This window comes from Tachypleus tridentatus, chromosome 9 (assembly GCF_004210375.1).
Source record: "Tachypleus tridentatus isolate NWPU-2018 chromosome 9, ASM421037v1, whole genome shotgun sequence".
Classification (NCBI taxonomy): Eukaryota; Metazoa; Arthropoda; class Merostomata; order Xiphosura; family Limulidae; genus Tachypleus; species Tachypleus tridentatus.
Window position 1 is genome coordinate 19,296,067 of NC_134833.1, and position 15,302 is coordinate 19,311,368.

At 36.6% G+C, this 15,302-nt stretch overlaps 1 protein-coding gene across 1 annotated transcript; it reads left to right on the forward strand.

Moving 5' to 3' along the window:
- Window positions 1-1,226: 1,226 nt before the first annotated feature.
- Window positions 1,227-10,622, forward strand: LOC143227295 (uncharacterized). The gene is made up of 3 exons (XM_076458752.1): window positions 1,227-1,374; window positions 3,250-3,337; window positions 10,354-10,622. Exons 1-3 carry the CDS (start codon window positions 1,366-1,368, stop codon window positions 10,620-10,622), a joined length of 366 nt encoding a protein of 121 aa, XP_076314867.1. The 5' UTR covers window positions 1,227-1,365.
- The last annotated feature ends 4,680 nt before the right edge of the window (window positions 10,623-15,302 follow it).

Consider the following 15,302-nt stretch of genomic DNA (forward strand, 5'->3'; position numbering starts at 1 on the left):
GATTTTTATTCCAGTTTTTTGCTCTAACAGACGTATACAATCAAACCGTAAAATGCTGATGGACTAGGTACAAATGGTTATAAAACGGTTATAATTTTATAAAGTACGGACTTTAAGATTTTCATTGTAAGATGTTCGGTTTGTTTTGAATTTCACGCAAACCAACACGAGGGCTATCTGCACCAATCGTCATTCGGGCCCGGCATGGTCAAGCGTGTTAAGGCATTCGTCTCGTAATCCGAGGGTCGCGGGTTCGAATTCCGGTCGCACCAAACATGCTCGCCCCTTCAGCCGTGGGGGCGTTATAATGTGACGGTCAATCTCACTATTCGTTGATAAAATATTTCGCGGTGGGTGGTGATGACTAGCTGCCTTCCCTCTAGTCTTATACTGCTAAATTAGGGACGGCTCGCGCAGATAGCCCTCATGTAGCTTTGCGCGAAATTCAAAACAAACAAGCACTAGCCGTCCCTCCTTTAACAGTCTAAAACTAGAGGGAAGGTAGCTCGTCATCACCACGTGCCACCAACTCTATTACTAACAAATAGTGGGATTGAACAACATATTATAACTCCCCCATGGCTGAAAGGGGTAAAGAGGATTCGAACGCGCGATCCTCAGATGACTACACAATTACCTGGCTATTTTGGACTGTAACATATTGCACTAACTAGAATTATTAAAACTTTTAACCTAAATGAAAAATTTATTCTTGGCGACACATTTTTCTTAACTTCAGTTCCAATGCTGGTATGAACGTGAACGTGTTAATTAGCCAGATTAAAAAACGGCTTTACTGTGATTAGGGCTTAAGACGTTAATTATTTTACAATCTGAGTGCAATAACCAACACATTCATTCTCGCAGTTTTCCATCTTCCACACGTGTTTTGTCAGATAAACAGATTTATAACTACATATATAACTTATTCAATTATCGGAAGAAAGCTTGCGTTCATCCAACCAGCATGAGACGAATAGCCTTATCTGGTGACATAAGGTTATCGGCAGTTAACAGTCCTCGTGGTCAGCATTAGACGTAAAGGCGTGAAATTGTTGGTGCTTTGAGGAAAGAGAGAGAGAGAGAGAGGCAAAAAAACCAACAAACTTTCCTTTTCCAAACATTCATTCGATACTTTAGTAAAATGTCAATACATTTCCATGGAATATATGAAGAGGTGGGAGGGGCGGATGACTTTATTCGTTTTCAGATTATGCGCCAAAACCGATCGTTAAGTTTCTAGTGGCATTCAGACATTGTGGCAGACGGTTTCACATCTTTCACCCAACCAGACGAACTTATCTCATTGAAGAACAAGAGTCCTAAGCGACATCTACTGTGTTCTGTAATAATCAACCTGAAGTGATGAGAAAGGTGCGTAGGAACGTATTTATGTAACTTAAAATAAAATATTAATTAAATAATATTTGTAAATATTTAATAGCTAATTTAACCTGAATATTTTGATAGAATATCGGTTGTGTGGAAAAAGAATTGTTTTTTTTCTCTTTTCCACTAAATGTAAAAAGATAAACAATGAAAAACACGTATTTTAAGTTTTCTCAACGAAAAAATATTAACAGACAATCCGAGAGAACTATTTCTTGTATTTCGGGAAAAGCTATACGAGGGCTACCTCGAGTAGCTTTGCGCGAAATTCAAAAACCAACAAACGAGGGAAGACAGCTAGCTATAACCACCCACCGTCAACTCTTGGACTCCTCTTTTATCTGCGAATAGTTGGATTGACCGTCATATTATAACAGTCTCATGGCTGAAGGGAGAGCATGTTTGGGGCGACAGGGATTCGAGCCCGCGACTTTTAGATTACCTGTCGAGCACTTTAACCACCTGGCCATGCTGGGCCTCTTAAATGTAGAATAGAACAAAATGTTCATAATTTTACAAAGCTATTTACAGACAACCGAACGTAATGTCTAACTTATGTACAAGAGAGAAGGAAACGTATTGGCCTTATCCACTCATAATTCTTTATTACTATTAACTAACCGGACAGTGGGATTTGACTCTCGATTTTATAAGGTACTTCGGCTTCAAAGTGCAGAGCGCAATTTTCGGCAACGAGTTGGGAACCGCGAATCGTTAGTCATAATCTAGGTACAAAAACATATGGCTAAACCCAGGAAATGCAGTACTTGAGAAAGGTAATTTGTTTGCAATTAATCACTAAACTGCACAATTGGTTATCTGTGCTCTGCCAACCACTGTTATTTAAACCAGGTTTGTAGCGTTGCAAGTGTGCGAAACGTAGAAAGCCCTTGTGTAGTTTTGTGATTAACTTTAAATAAACACAGAAACCGTATTTAAGTATAGTTTTATTGTGTTTTAATTAGTTACGTTTCATTTGAATCTCTTCTTTTCGTTTCAAAGTCTGGATTAGCCTGATAGTTAGGGGGGCTAAACACACAATATATGGGTCGTAAGCTCGAATCCCGTTATCGAAAATTCTCGCTCTTTCAGCCGAAGGGGCGTTATAATGTTACGGTTATTACCAGCTCTCCAGCAGTGTGGTACGTAGTTCAACGATCTCACTTCAAACTTCACACTTCAGTGCCAACCTAGCTTGAATTTTTAACTACTTTGACGTGTAAAAGTGTTTTACGAAACCGCTGATGAAACGGAGTGTTTTTTAATTAATTAAGTGCCATATTTGTATTCCACGCATAAGTTAAAAACCGAGTAAAATTTAGTTGTTTATGTAGTTACGCCAAATGTCTTATCTTAACTCTAATCAGTGTTTACAAGCAGCTATGACGATTTGTTTGAAACTTAGCCTAAAGCCACACTATGACCTATCTGTGCTCTTCCCGCCACTGATATCGAAACTCGATTTCTAGTGCTGTAAATCCGTAGACATTTTGCTGTGCTACTGTGTGTGGGAGGGTGTTTATGACCGTGATTGTTTACATAACTATTCAACAGTTTTGGAACTTAACACTTGTTGTCTTTCTTTTTACAGTTGAACTTAACACTTGTTGTCTTTCTTTTTACAGTTGAACTTAACACTTGTTGTCTTTCTTTTTACAGTTGAACTTAACACTTGTTTTCTTTCTTTTTACAGTTGAACTTAACACTTGTTGTCTTTCTTTTTACAGTTGAACTTAACACTTGTTGTCTTTCTTTTTACAGTTGAACTTAACACTTGTTGTCTTTCTTTTTACAGTTGAACTTAACACTTGTCTTTCTTTTTACAGTTGAACTTAACACTTGTTTTCTTTCTTTTTACAGTTGAACTTCTTAGGTTCAGTATTTCTTATAATTCAGTTCACTATAACCCACGCCAACGATGCACGTCTCCAAGAAACTTTTGTGGATCGTAAGTTTAAATTATTTTTTCTGTACTTAATCTAAACTATGAAACTTCTTTTACACTGATCCGAAAAACAAACTTGGTTGTTAACACTTTTCAACACGAGTTAACCCAAAACTCGAAACATGTAATAAATAATACATAATATTTAGCATCATGAACTACATTACTAGAGATATCAGACGAAACTGTGGGTAAGTAAACACAGATTTCCTTAAAGTCTTGTGTAGGTAAACAAGAAACCTTCAATCTTCCATAATATGGAAATTTTCGCAATCTGAAAGTTGCGAGTTCGAATCTCCGTCACGCTAAACATGCTTGCCCTTTCAGTCGTGGGGGGCGCTATAAAGTGACGATTAATCGCACTGTTCATTTGTAAGAGAGTAGCCAAAGAGTTGGCGGTGGGTGGTTATGGCCAGTTGCTTTTCTTCTAGTCTTACACTGCTAAATTAGGGACAGCTAACACAGATATCCCTCGAGTAGCTTTGCGCGAAATTCGGAACAAACCAAGCCAAACTCTGCTAAATTAGGAACAGCTAGCGCAGATAGCCTAGCGTAGCTTTACACGAAATTAAAAAAAAATAAAAACATTGGAAGAAGCAGAGGTTGCAGCCATAACCTTTGGAGGTTGTGCAGCAGTTTTTTATTTTCTGAAAAACAAACAAATAATTAATGGTCAGGATTAATTTATCCCTTTTGTAGTAAATAAGATCCAATCAAGATAAATATAATTAAAAATCAACAACGCACCACTAACAAGTAAAATACGATGACGACAAACAAGTACCAACCATGAAAGAATTGTTTGTTTGTTTGTTTTTGAATTTCGCACAAAGCTACTCGAGGGCTATCTGTGCTAGCCGTCCCTAATTTAGCAGTGTGAGACTAGAGGGAAGGCAGCTAGTCATCACCACCCACCGCCAACTCTTGGGCTACTCTTTTACCAACGAATAATGGAATTGACCGTCACATTATAACGTCCCCACGGCTGAAAGGGCGAGCATGTTTGGTGCCACGGGAATGCGAACCCGTGACCCTCAGATTACGAGTCGCACCCATGAAAGAAACTACATGGTTTCAAGATCATTAAAATATAAGTTTTATTTTGAATTAGTTTACATCTACAGACACAACCACAAATAAATATGTTGAAATATGTGAAACGTACATCGGTACAAAAGATGAGGTTTAATGGAATGAAATATATTATTCTTCGAAACTTTTATAAAAGCACGTTTTTCTTAATACCAAGAAAAGATATTTATTAACGTGAGTTAGATTATTACATATTACGTTATTAAACTGGAGAATATCAGAATATGTAAGAATTCGTAAGAAGTAACTCGCCATGTTCTTTAACAGCTGTATTGTAAACTAATTAACTCATCCTGATTAAATGATCGTTTGTTATTAGATACAAAATTAACAATTGGCTATCATTTTGTTGCACAAACAGAGAGTATAGAAACCACTGGGGGGCGCTACTTGAAATGAAAATTATGATGTCAAGTGCTCTCATTAGCATTTTAGATTTATGACCAAACAATTCCGATAATAACTCACTTTCTAACACCTTCACAAGTGTGTTTGTAATACAGACCACACTCGTCATGTTTTATAACATTACTACAAGTGCAGAACATACCATGCTTTCTAACACTTCAACAAGTGTTTGCGATATAGAACATTTTAAACAGTGTGTTTATTGGCTTAAAAAATATCCGGTTTTGTGTTTATTCAGTTACTCCAGCAAAGTATTTATGAAAATGAATTTTAACCCTAGATTTACCGATGAGAGGCCATTATCTGTTGAATTATTTTAACCTTATTAATTCTAAACTACGGAAAGCTAGACAACTTATAATATTGAAATACGTGGTTCGATTTCTGCGATGGACACATCGTAGGTGGCCCATTGTGCATTTAACATAAAATTAGAAATAAAACAACTGGACAACCAAGAACAGTCTGAACTATTTATGTCTATGAAACATCGTTATGTATGAGACTTCTAATAACATATGACGCAGATAAAAGAATACAAACAGATATTTGCAGTGATATCTGCGCTTGGTCGTCCCTAAATCTGAACTGATATATCAAAATGAAGGCAGCTAGTCAACCCGCCGTTAATTCTTGGGCTACACTAATCAATAGTAAGATCTAACTGTTACATTTATAACGCACCCACATCAACAAATTGAAAAGAAAATTTAGAGCAACAGGACACGAGACATGTTCTTTGATTGACAGCTTGGAGAGCTAATCACAGCTTAGCAAACTGATTATTAGACTACTCCCAGTACATTAAAAAAACAAAACAACGAATGAACGTCAATATTAATTATTCTCACGATTTAAATCTGACGACCTGTGTCTTTAGCCCAAAAACAGTGATTTTTCTCTCATTGCCTTCAGCTTCTTTACTTACAACAACGTAAAATCGGTAAATATGATGCAGTAAGCGGACCCTACAAATTTGCTGCAACTCCTCAATCCTGGAGTAAATATCTATCTTCATTTAACCTTATTCACGATCACACTAACATACCTTTTTGTCTTTAACACCGAATCTATTACATTTTATGTATAATTTTAATTTGATTTCTAGTCTCGATTCAGGTTCTCGCATCTCATTAGTCGGGACCGAATGAAGCCTGGCTAGTGCCTGAAGGAGGCACTAGGTCTATAGATCCCAGCTAGGGCACCTTGATCCATCGATCCTTGCCCAACCCTGTCTGGACCCGTCTGTTTTGGTACTTTGCCACGTTTGCTGTCGGATTACTTTTCCTGACAACCGGCTTCTGCTACGTTTGCCCTCGCCTTCGTTTTGCCCACCAGTCTCGTGTTCATCTTCTTCATATAAACATCAGCCCTTTCGGCCCTGAAGAAACGTTAGCCATTAGACGTAAACAAGTAAACATTTTACTTCGTCCGGGTGAAGGAAGAATTTGAAATCTTCGAACACCCTTGGTGATTAATTTTTCTTGGGAAACAATTGATCTCGCACCAAAATAACTACCAGTGGTAGTGTTTAGTAACTGTCCCTATTACCAGTGGTAGTGTATAGTACCTATTACCAGTAATAATGGTACAACAGAATTCAAAATACAGATACATTAATTTGAGGTTTAAAGAATCATGAAATGCTATTTTAGTCGAGATACAAAAGCATATATAATTAAAAATGTGCGACCGCAAAAGACCAGCATAACCAGGCGGTTGAGGCACTCCACTCGTAATCTAAAAATCGCGGTTTCGAATATTCGTCACATCAAACATGCTCGCCCTTTCAGCCGTAGGGGCGTTATAATGTGACGTTCAATCCTACTATTCGTTGGTAAAAGGTAGCCCAAGAGTTGGCGGTGGGTGGTGATCACTAGCTGCTTTCTCTCTAGTCTTACGCTGACAAATTAGGGACGGCTAGCGCGGATGGCCTTCGTGTAGCATTGCGCGAAATTCAAAACAAATCAAAAAGAGGTCGAAAAGTGATTGGGCGTGCAGAGTAAAGGTCTTGTTTGCTTTTGTTTAACTTGGTGGGTGAAACCAAAAACGCGGTCTGACTAACTAATGAATGAATATTGGCTGTGAAATTATTGTCAATGTTATAGGTGTAACCATCAGTTTTACCTCAAATTTTAATTTCATTCCTTTACTCTGCACGCTCAATCTCCCCTTTTGTGAGGGGTCACACCTGTTATCATAGTTAAGGTGTTTTTTTAATAGGTATCATAACTTTTTTCAATACACACCAAACACAACAAATAAGAAAGTGACACTCGATAGTGACTAACATTACCTATACAGAGGCATACAGATTCTTCACAATATATGGTGGGTTTTCCTTCCTTAAACAGTGTTTTATATACAAACGCTTTGGAATTGGCATATAGTCATCACCACCCACCGCCAGGCAGATAGTCATCACCGCCCATCGCCAACTCTGGGGCTACTCTTTTACCAACGAATAGTGAGATTGAACGTCACATTATAACGCACCCACAGTTGAAAGGGCAAGCATATTCGGTGCGACGGGGATTTGATTTGTTTGTTTGTTTTCGAATTTCGCTCAAAGCTACTCGAGGGCTATCTGTGCTAGACGTCCCTAATTTTGTAGTGTAAGACTAGAGGAAAGGCAGCTAGTCATCACCACCCACCGCCAACTCTTGGGCTGCTCTTTTACCAACGAATAGTGTGATTGACCGTCACATTATAACGCTCCACACGGCTGAAAGGGCGAGCATGTTTGGCGCGACGGGGATGCGAACCCGCGACTCTCAGATTACGAGTCGCTCGCCTTAACACGTTTGGTCATGCCGGGCCCGGGGATTTGAACCCGCGGATTACGAGGAGAGTGCCTTAACCACGTGGCCATGCTGGGCCTACTAAATATGGTTTTCTATCATATAAAGTTTCTGAAAGAGTGCCTTAACCACGTGGCCATGCTGGGCCTACTAAATATGGTTTTCTATCATATAAAGTTTCTGAACTTTTAGAGCAAAGAAAAGAAAAAGAACAAAACTCAATCAAAATTGTTATTTCTGAAATATTTCGTAACGGTTTGCAGTGAAAATATGTGTTAACTTCGATTACCACAGTCTGAGTTACAGAACATGAAAAGACGTTGAACCATCACTCGTGTTAATAACACAGTGTGTCCTGCAGGTTGTCTTTATGACACACAGCCATATGTCTTGTTAATATACGTTCCTTAAGTTACATATAATATTCACCATTTTAAATTTAGGTATATGATATTCAATATGTTAAATTCAGACACATGAAATTCATTACTTTAAATTGAGATATATTAAATATTTTAGCTTTAGACATATGATGTTCAATATTTTAAATTCAAACATATGATATTCAATATTTTAGCTTTAGATATATGATATTCAATATGTTAAATTCAGACATATGATATGCAATATTTTAAATTCAGACATATGATATTCAATATTTTAGCTTTAGACATATGATACTCAATGTTTTAAATTCAGACGTATGATATTCAATATTTTAGCTTTAGACAAACGATATTCAATATTTTAATTTCAGACATATGATATTCAATATTTTAAATTCAGACATATGATATTCAATATGTTAAATTCAAACATATGATATTCAATATTTTAAATTCAAACATATGATATTCAATATTTTAAATTCAAACATATGATATTCAATATTTTAAATTCAGACATATGATGTTAAATATTTTAACTTTAGACATACGATGTTATTGTTTGACTTCAAGATGTACTTCTGGTTTCTTTGTTGCTTAAATTTTGCACAAAGGTACCCGAGGTTTATCTGCACCAATCGTCTCTAATTTTGAAGCGATAGACTAGAGAAAAGGTATTCAACAGTAACAACAATTAACAAGTGGGCGAAAAGTGGGATTGATCGTACATTATAACTCCTACAGACCTAAAAAGGCCAGTTTGCACGGTGTTGGGTTCGCATCTACGATCCGTTGATTGCGAGTCAAATGTCCTAAGTACGAGATATTATACTTTTGGTATACAATGTTTTCATTCACGGATTTCATGATACAAGAACTCTAGTTTCTCTCAGTGAACTCGGCATGGCTAGGTGGGTTAAGGGCTCCTGGCATGGCCAGGTGGGTAAGGCACTCACCTCGTAATCTGAGAATCGTACGTTCGAATCCCCGTCACACCAAATATGCTCGCCCTTTCAGCCGTGGGGGCGTTATAGTGTGACAGTCAATCCCATTATTGGTAAAAGAGGATTTTAAGAGTTGGCGGCGGGTGGTGATGACTAGCAGCTGCTTTCTCTCTAGTTTTACACTGCTAAATTAGTGACGGCTACGCAGGTAGCTCTTGGGTATCTTTGCGCGAAACGCAAAAACAAACAAACTCTCTCAATAAACGTTTTTTTTTTCATGTAGCATTTTTCCTGCTGTCATGTGTCTGCTCTTACTCATGATGCATTGTTTTACAATTTTTAAAATCCTGACTTCGTGTTGCTCAACACGTTTCTCATTTTTCGGCTTTGGGAAGAGAAGTGATTGTAGTTGAAAAACAGCAAAAGAAAAAATGTATTTTATAAAAAGCTTTAGTTAAAATATCATCTTTGAAACTGACGCAAAGCATATATTCTTACTATAAATTACTGATATACGGCTGTTATGGGCATTAAAACATTAATTAAAATAAAGTATAGAGCAATGTATAGGTCACCTTCAGGTTAGTAAAGAGAGTTTGGAGTAATACACATTTCAAGCAACCAATTAACAACTCTAACAGAATTCACCACCATCAAAACTAACGCGGCCCGGCATGGCCAGATGGGTTAAGGCGTTCGACTCGTAATCTGAGGATCGCGGATTCGAATCCCAGCGACACCAAGCATGCTCGCCCTTTCAGCCGTGGGGACATTATAATGTGACGGTCAATCCCACTATTCGTTGGTAAAAATAGTAGCCCAAAAGTTGGCGGCAGGTGGTGATGACTAGCTGCCTTCCCCCTGGTCTTACACTGCTAAATTAGGGACGGCTAGCGTAGATAGCCCTTGAGTAACTTTGCGCGACAACAAAGAAAACCAAAATTAACTTTATGTTGAATGACTAAATCACATACAACTAAATGGTTCAAGTATGGGCAACCATTTGTCAACAATTCTAGCCAATATTTTCATGACACAGATTGAATCTAATCTTTTCACGATGATGAGAAACTCCCTTTGTTAACTCGAAGATGACCTAAGAAGGTCAGAACGTTGTTCTGTATTTATTTTAATTAACGTTATAATAACCACACTAGCCGTCTTTAGTATAATTTTTACTTCAAATGGGTTTCTCGTAATCATGATACATATTTTATTAACGACATAAAATGTATTCGTCTTTAAAATAATCACGAAAACGGGCAATTTGTGTCTCAAGAATTGAAGGATAAATGCACGAAAAATTGTACAACTTAGTAGAATTTATTTATTTTTCCGGGGGGGGGGGTTACAGAAACAATAAAACAAATTTGAAATTCTCTCTACAGAAACTCGCCAGAAATTGGAACAGTTTGATGAAGAATACGGTCGCTTGTGGTGGGTACAACAGAGCTTGGACTGGAATTTTACTACAAATATTACCAGACAAAATACTGACGTCAAAGAACAATTCGCAGAAGATTTCGACTCGTGGATGATGAAATGGAAGACATGGGCACGATCCATTGACACGTTCGCTTTGCCCCCGATTATGTCTCGTGCAGTGACACTCATGTTACGAGGAGTCGTATTTCGTGACAAAAGCTTGTCGAGGTAGTTTTTAATCGTTCAATTTCACATTAAAAGACTTAGAACAGCTAATATTTGATACAATAGTGGTAAATTACTATAACTAATATGTTCGTCACGTTAGAAATATGTTCCCTAATACGTTTTTTTTTTGTTTCTTTAAACTGAATTTATAAGTATTTTAGTTTTTTTTCGAGACTAAGGGTCGCTGATTCGAATCCCCGTCGTACCAAACATGCTCGCCCTCTCAACCGTGGGGGCGTTATAATGTTTCGGTCAATCCCACTGTTCGTTGGTAGAAGAGTAACCTAAGAGTTGGCGGTGGGTGGTGATGACTAGCTGCCTCTCCTCTAGTCTTACACTGATAAATTACGGACGGACAGCGCAGGTAGTCCTTATGTAGCTTTGCGCAAAATTAAAAAAACAAACAAACACACTTTTTGGAGACGTTCTCCTTATTGGCAGTTTAAAATATTCTTCTGTTCATGTTTTCGTGTGGACTGTTTTAACAATTTTTATAGACAGATTAAAGTCGACTCGCTGGAGTGAATGTTCAACATGAGTAGGATGAATGTTTCAGATGATTATTGTTTGCGGACTTACAACGCTAGAAACAGGGTTTCGATACCCGTGGTGAGAAGAACACAGATAACCCTTCGTGTAGCTTTGTGCTTAGCTTCAAATAAACAAAACCAGGATTATCAGTTTTAGTTATTTTGTGGGCCCGGTAACAAATCATGGACAATTTGTTTGCCACGACGTTTCTAGAAAGGTTTTCATATAACTGAGTATCTTAGCACGAGACAGAACCCTCAGAGGTTGCTAGAATATTTCCAGGTAGTGAGTGGGCTTGAAACAAGCTGTCTTATTTTTAATATTCAACAAGCTGGTAAACAAACGTACCTTTATTTGTAAGACCCTTGAAGTTTTCCGTAGTTGTCATAGCTACCAGTAGATTATCTAAACAGAGAGACGTTCGAAATGTGAAACCTATGTCACGTAAATCTTTATGATATAACCAATGTTCTCTTCATACGTGTGAATCTAGGGCCAAAAATATCACTGTGACCGAGGGTATCCAACTAATGAAACAGGGCATTGCAATCATTACGAGTAACAATCTAAATACAACATTATGAATTCGCTATAGTTATTACCGGTTTTATGATATTTGTTTTAAATAGGTAGCCTGCACTGATCGTAAGTTAATATTAGCGAGTCATGTTATGGTCGTAAGTTAATATTAGCGAGTCATGTTATGGTCGTAAGTTAATATTAGCGAGTCATGTTATGGTCGTAAGTTAATATTAGCGAGTCATGTTATGGTCGTAAGTTAATATTAGATAGCGATGTAAGTGTTTTATAGCTTTATTATAAGTGACATGTGGAGAGTCAGATTCAGATTTCAGGATTAGATGCCCTCTTATTTAGTTTTAGTCGATTTTGAATTCAGTAAGTTATTTAGCTGCTGAACAGCTATCGAAAAGTGGATTAAATGGTGTTGCGACTTGAAAAGCTATATTTGCGCATACCATTTCACTGGAAGGTTCATTTAATTTGTTTTATTATCGTTGGTGGTAAGAGTCTGCTATTTTATTTTATGCAAAGCCACACAGGGGGATCTGCTATGTCCACTGCAAGGAATGGAACCCCGAATTTTAGCGTTGTAGGTCCATGGAATTATCGTTGTCACACTGGGAGACAGCGTGTGTGTGTTGGGCTATCTGCTGAGTCCACCGAGAAGAATCGAACCCATGATTTTAGCGTTGTAAATCCGTAGACATACCGCTGTGCCAGCTGGGGACTGGGAGACAGTAATAATATTCAAAGCTAACATTGAGGGACAGTAATAATATTCTAAATTATCAATGAGAGACAGTAATAATATTCAAAGTTAACAATAGAGACAGTTCTAAGGTTTAAAGCTAACAATGGAGACAGCAATAAGATTCAAAGTTAACAATAGAGACAGCTCTGAGGTGTAAAGCTAACAATGGAGACAGTAATAAGATTCAAAGTTAACAATAGAGACATTTCTAAGGTGTAAAGCTAACAATGGAGACATTAATAAGGTTCAAAGTTAACAATAGAGACAGTTCTAAGGTTTAAAGCTAACAATGGAGACAGCAATAGGATTCAAAGTTAACAATAGAGACAATTCTAAGGTGTAAAGCTAACAATGGAGATAGTAATAAGATCCAAAGTTAACAATAGAGACAGTTCTAAGGTTTAAAGCTAACAATGGAGACAGCAATAGGATTCAAAGTTAACAATAGAGACAGTTCTAAGGTGTAAAGCTAACAATGGAGACAGTAATAAGATTCAAAGTTAACAATAGAGACAGTTCTAAGGTGTAAAGCTAACAATGGAGACAGCAATAAGATTCAAAGTTAACAATAAAGACAGTTCTAAGGTGTAAAGCTAACAATGGAGACAGTAATAAGATCCAAAGTTAACAATAGAGACAGTTCTAAGGTGTAAAGCTAACAATAGAGACAGCAATAAGATTCAAAGTTAACAATAGAGACAGTTCTAAGGTGTAAAGCTAACAATGGAGACAGCAATAAGATTCAAAGTTAACAATAGAGACAGTTCTAAGGTGTAAAGCTAACAATGGAGACAGTAATAAGATCCAAAGTTAACAATAGAGACAGTTCTAAGGTGTAAAGCTAACAATGGAGACAGCAATAAGATTCAAAGTTAACAATAGAGACAGTTCTAAGGTGTAAAGCTAACAATGGAGACAGTAATAAGATTCAAAGTTAACAATAGAGACAGTTCTAAGATGTAAAGCTAACAATGGAGACAGTAATAAGATTCAAAGTTAACAATAGACACAGTTCTAAGGTTTAAAGCTAACTATGGAGACAGTAATAAGATCCAAATTTTACAATAGCGACAGTTCTAATGTGTAAAGCTAACAATGGAGACAGGAATAAGGTTTAAAGTTAACAATAGAGACAGTTCTAAGGTGTAAAGCTAACAATGGAGACAGTAATAAGATTCAAAGTTAACAATAGAGACAGTTTAAGGTGTAAAGCTAACAATGGAGACAGTAATAAGATTTAAAGTTAACAATAGAGACAGTTCTAAGGTTCAAAGTTAACAATAGACACAGTTCTAACGTTTAAAGCTAACTATGGAGACAGTAATAAGATCCAAATTTAACAATAGCGACAGTTCTAATGTGTAAAGCTAACAATGGAGACAGGAATAAGGTTTAAAATTAACAATAGAGACAGTTCTAAGGTTTAAAGCTAACAATGGAGACAGTAATAAGATCCAAAGTTAACAATAGAGACAGTTCTAAGGTTTAAAGTTAACAATAGAGGCAGTTCTAAGGTGTAAAGCTAACAATGGAGACAGTAATAAGATTCAAAGTTAACAATAGAGACAGTTTAATGTGTAAAGCTAACAATGGAGACAGTAATAAGATTTAAAGTTAACAATAGAGACAGTTCTAAGGTTCAAAGTTAACAATAGAGACAGTTCTAAGGTGTAAAGCTAACAATGGAGACAGTAATAAGATTCAAAGTTAACAATAGAGACAGTTCTAAGGTGTAAAGCTAACAATGGAGACAGCAATAAGATTCAAAGTTAACAATAGAGACAGTTCTAAGGTGTAAAGCTAACAATGGAGACAGTAATAAGATTCAAAGTTAACAATAGAGACAGTTTAAGGTGTAAAGCTAACAATGGAGACAGTAATAAGATTTAAAAGTTAACAATAGAGACAGTTCTAAGGTTCAAAGTTAACAATAGACACAGTTCTAAGGTTTAAAGCTAACTATGGAGACAGTAATAAGATCCAAATTTAACAATAGCGACAGTTCTAATGTGTAAAGCTAACAATGGAGACAGGAATAAGGTTTAAAGTTAACAATAGAGACAGTTCTAAGGTTTAAAGCTAACAATGGAGACAGTAATAAGATCCAAAGTTAACAATAGAGACAGTTCTAAGGTTCAAAGTTAACAATAGAGGCAGTTCTAAGGTGTAAAGCTAACAATGGAGACAGTAATAAGATTCAAAGTTAACAATAGAGACAGTTTAATGTGTAAAGCTAACAATGGAGACAGTAATAAGATTTAAAGTTAACAATAGAGACAGTTCTAAGGTTCAAAGTTAACAATAGAGACAGTTCTAAGGTGTAAAGCTAACAATGGAGACAGTAATAAGATTCAAAGTTAACAATAGAGACAGTTCTAAGGTGTAAAGCTAACAATGGAGACAGCAATAAGATTCAAAGTTAACAATAGAGACAGTTCTAAGGTGTAAAGCTAACAATGGAGACAGTAATAAGATTCAAAGTTAACAATAGAGACAGTTCTAAGGTGTAAAGCTAACAATAGAGACAGTAATAAGATTCAAAGTTAACAATAGAAACAGTTCTAATGTGTAAAGCTAACAATGGAGACAGGAATAAGATTCAAAGTTAACAATAGAGACAGTTCTAAGGTTTAAAGCTAACAATGGAGACAGTAATACGATTTAAAGTTGACAGTGGAGACAGTTTTAAGGTTCAAGGTTAACAATGGGAAACAATAATAACATTAAAAGTTAACAAGAAACGAAGAAAATAAGGTATTTAGAATTAGCTGAAGTGGGTTATATGTGTAGACGTGATTGTTACGAAGTTTCTCCCACACACATAAAAGAAAGATATGGGAATGCCTCACCCTCACCATTTTATAATATATCTTAAATGTA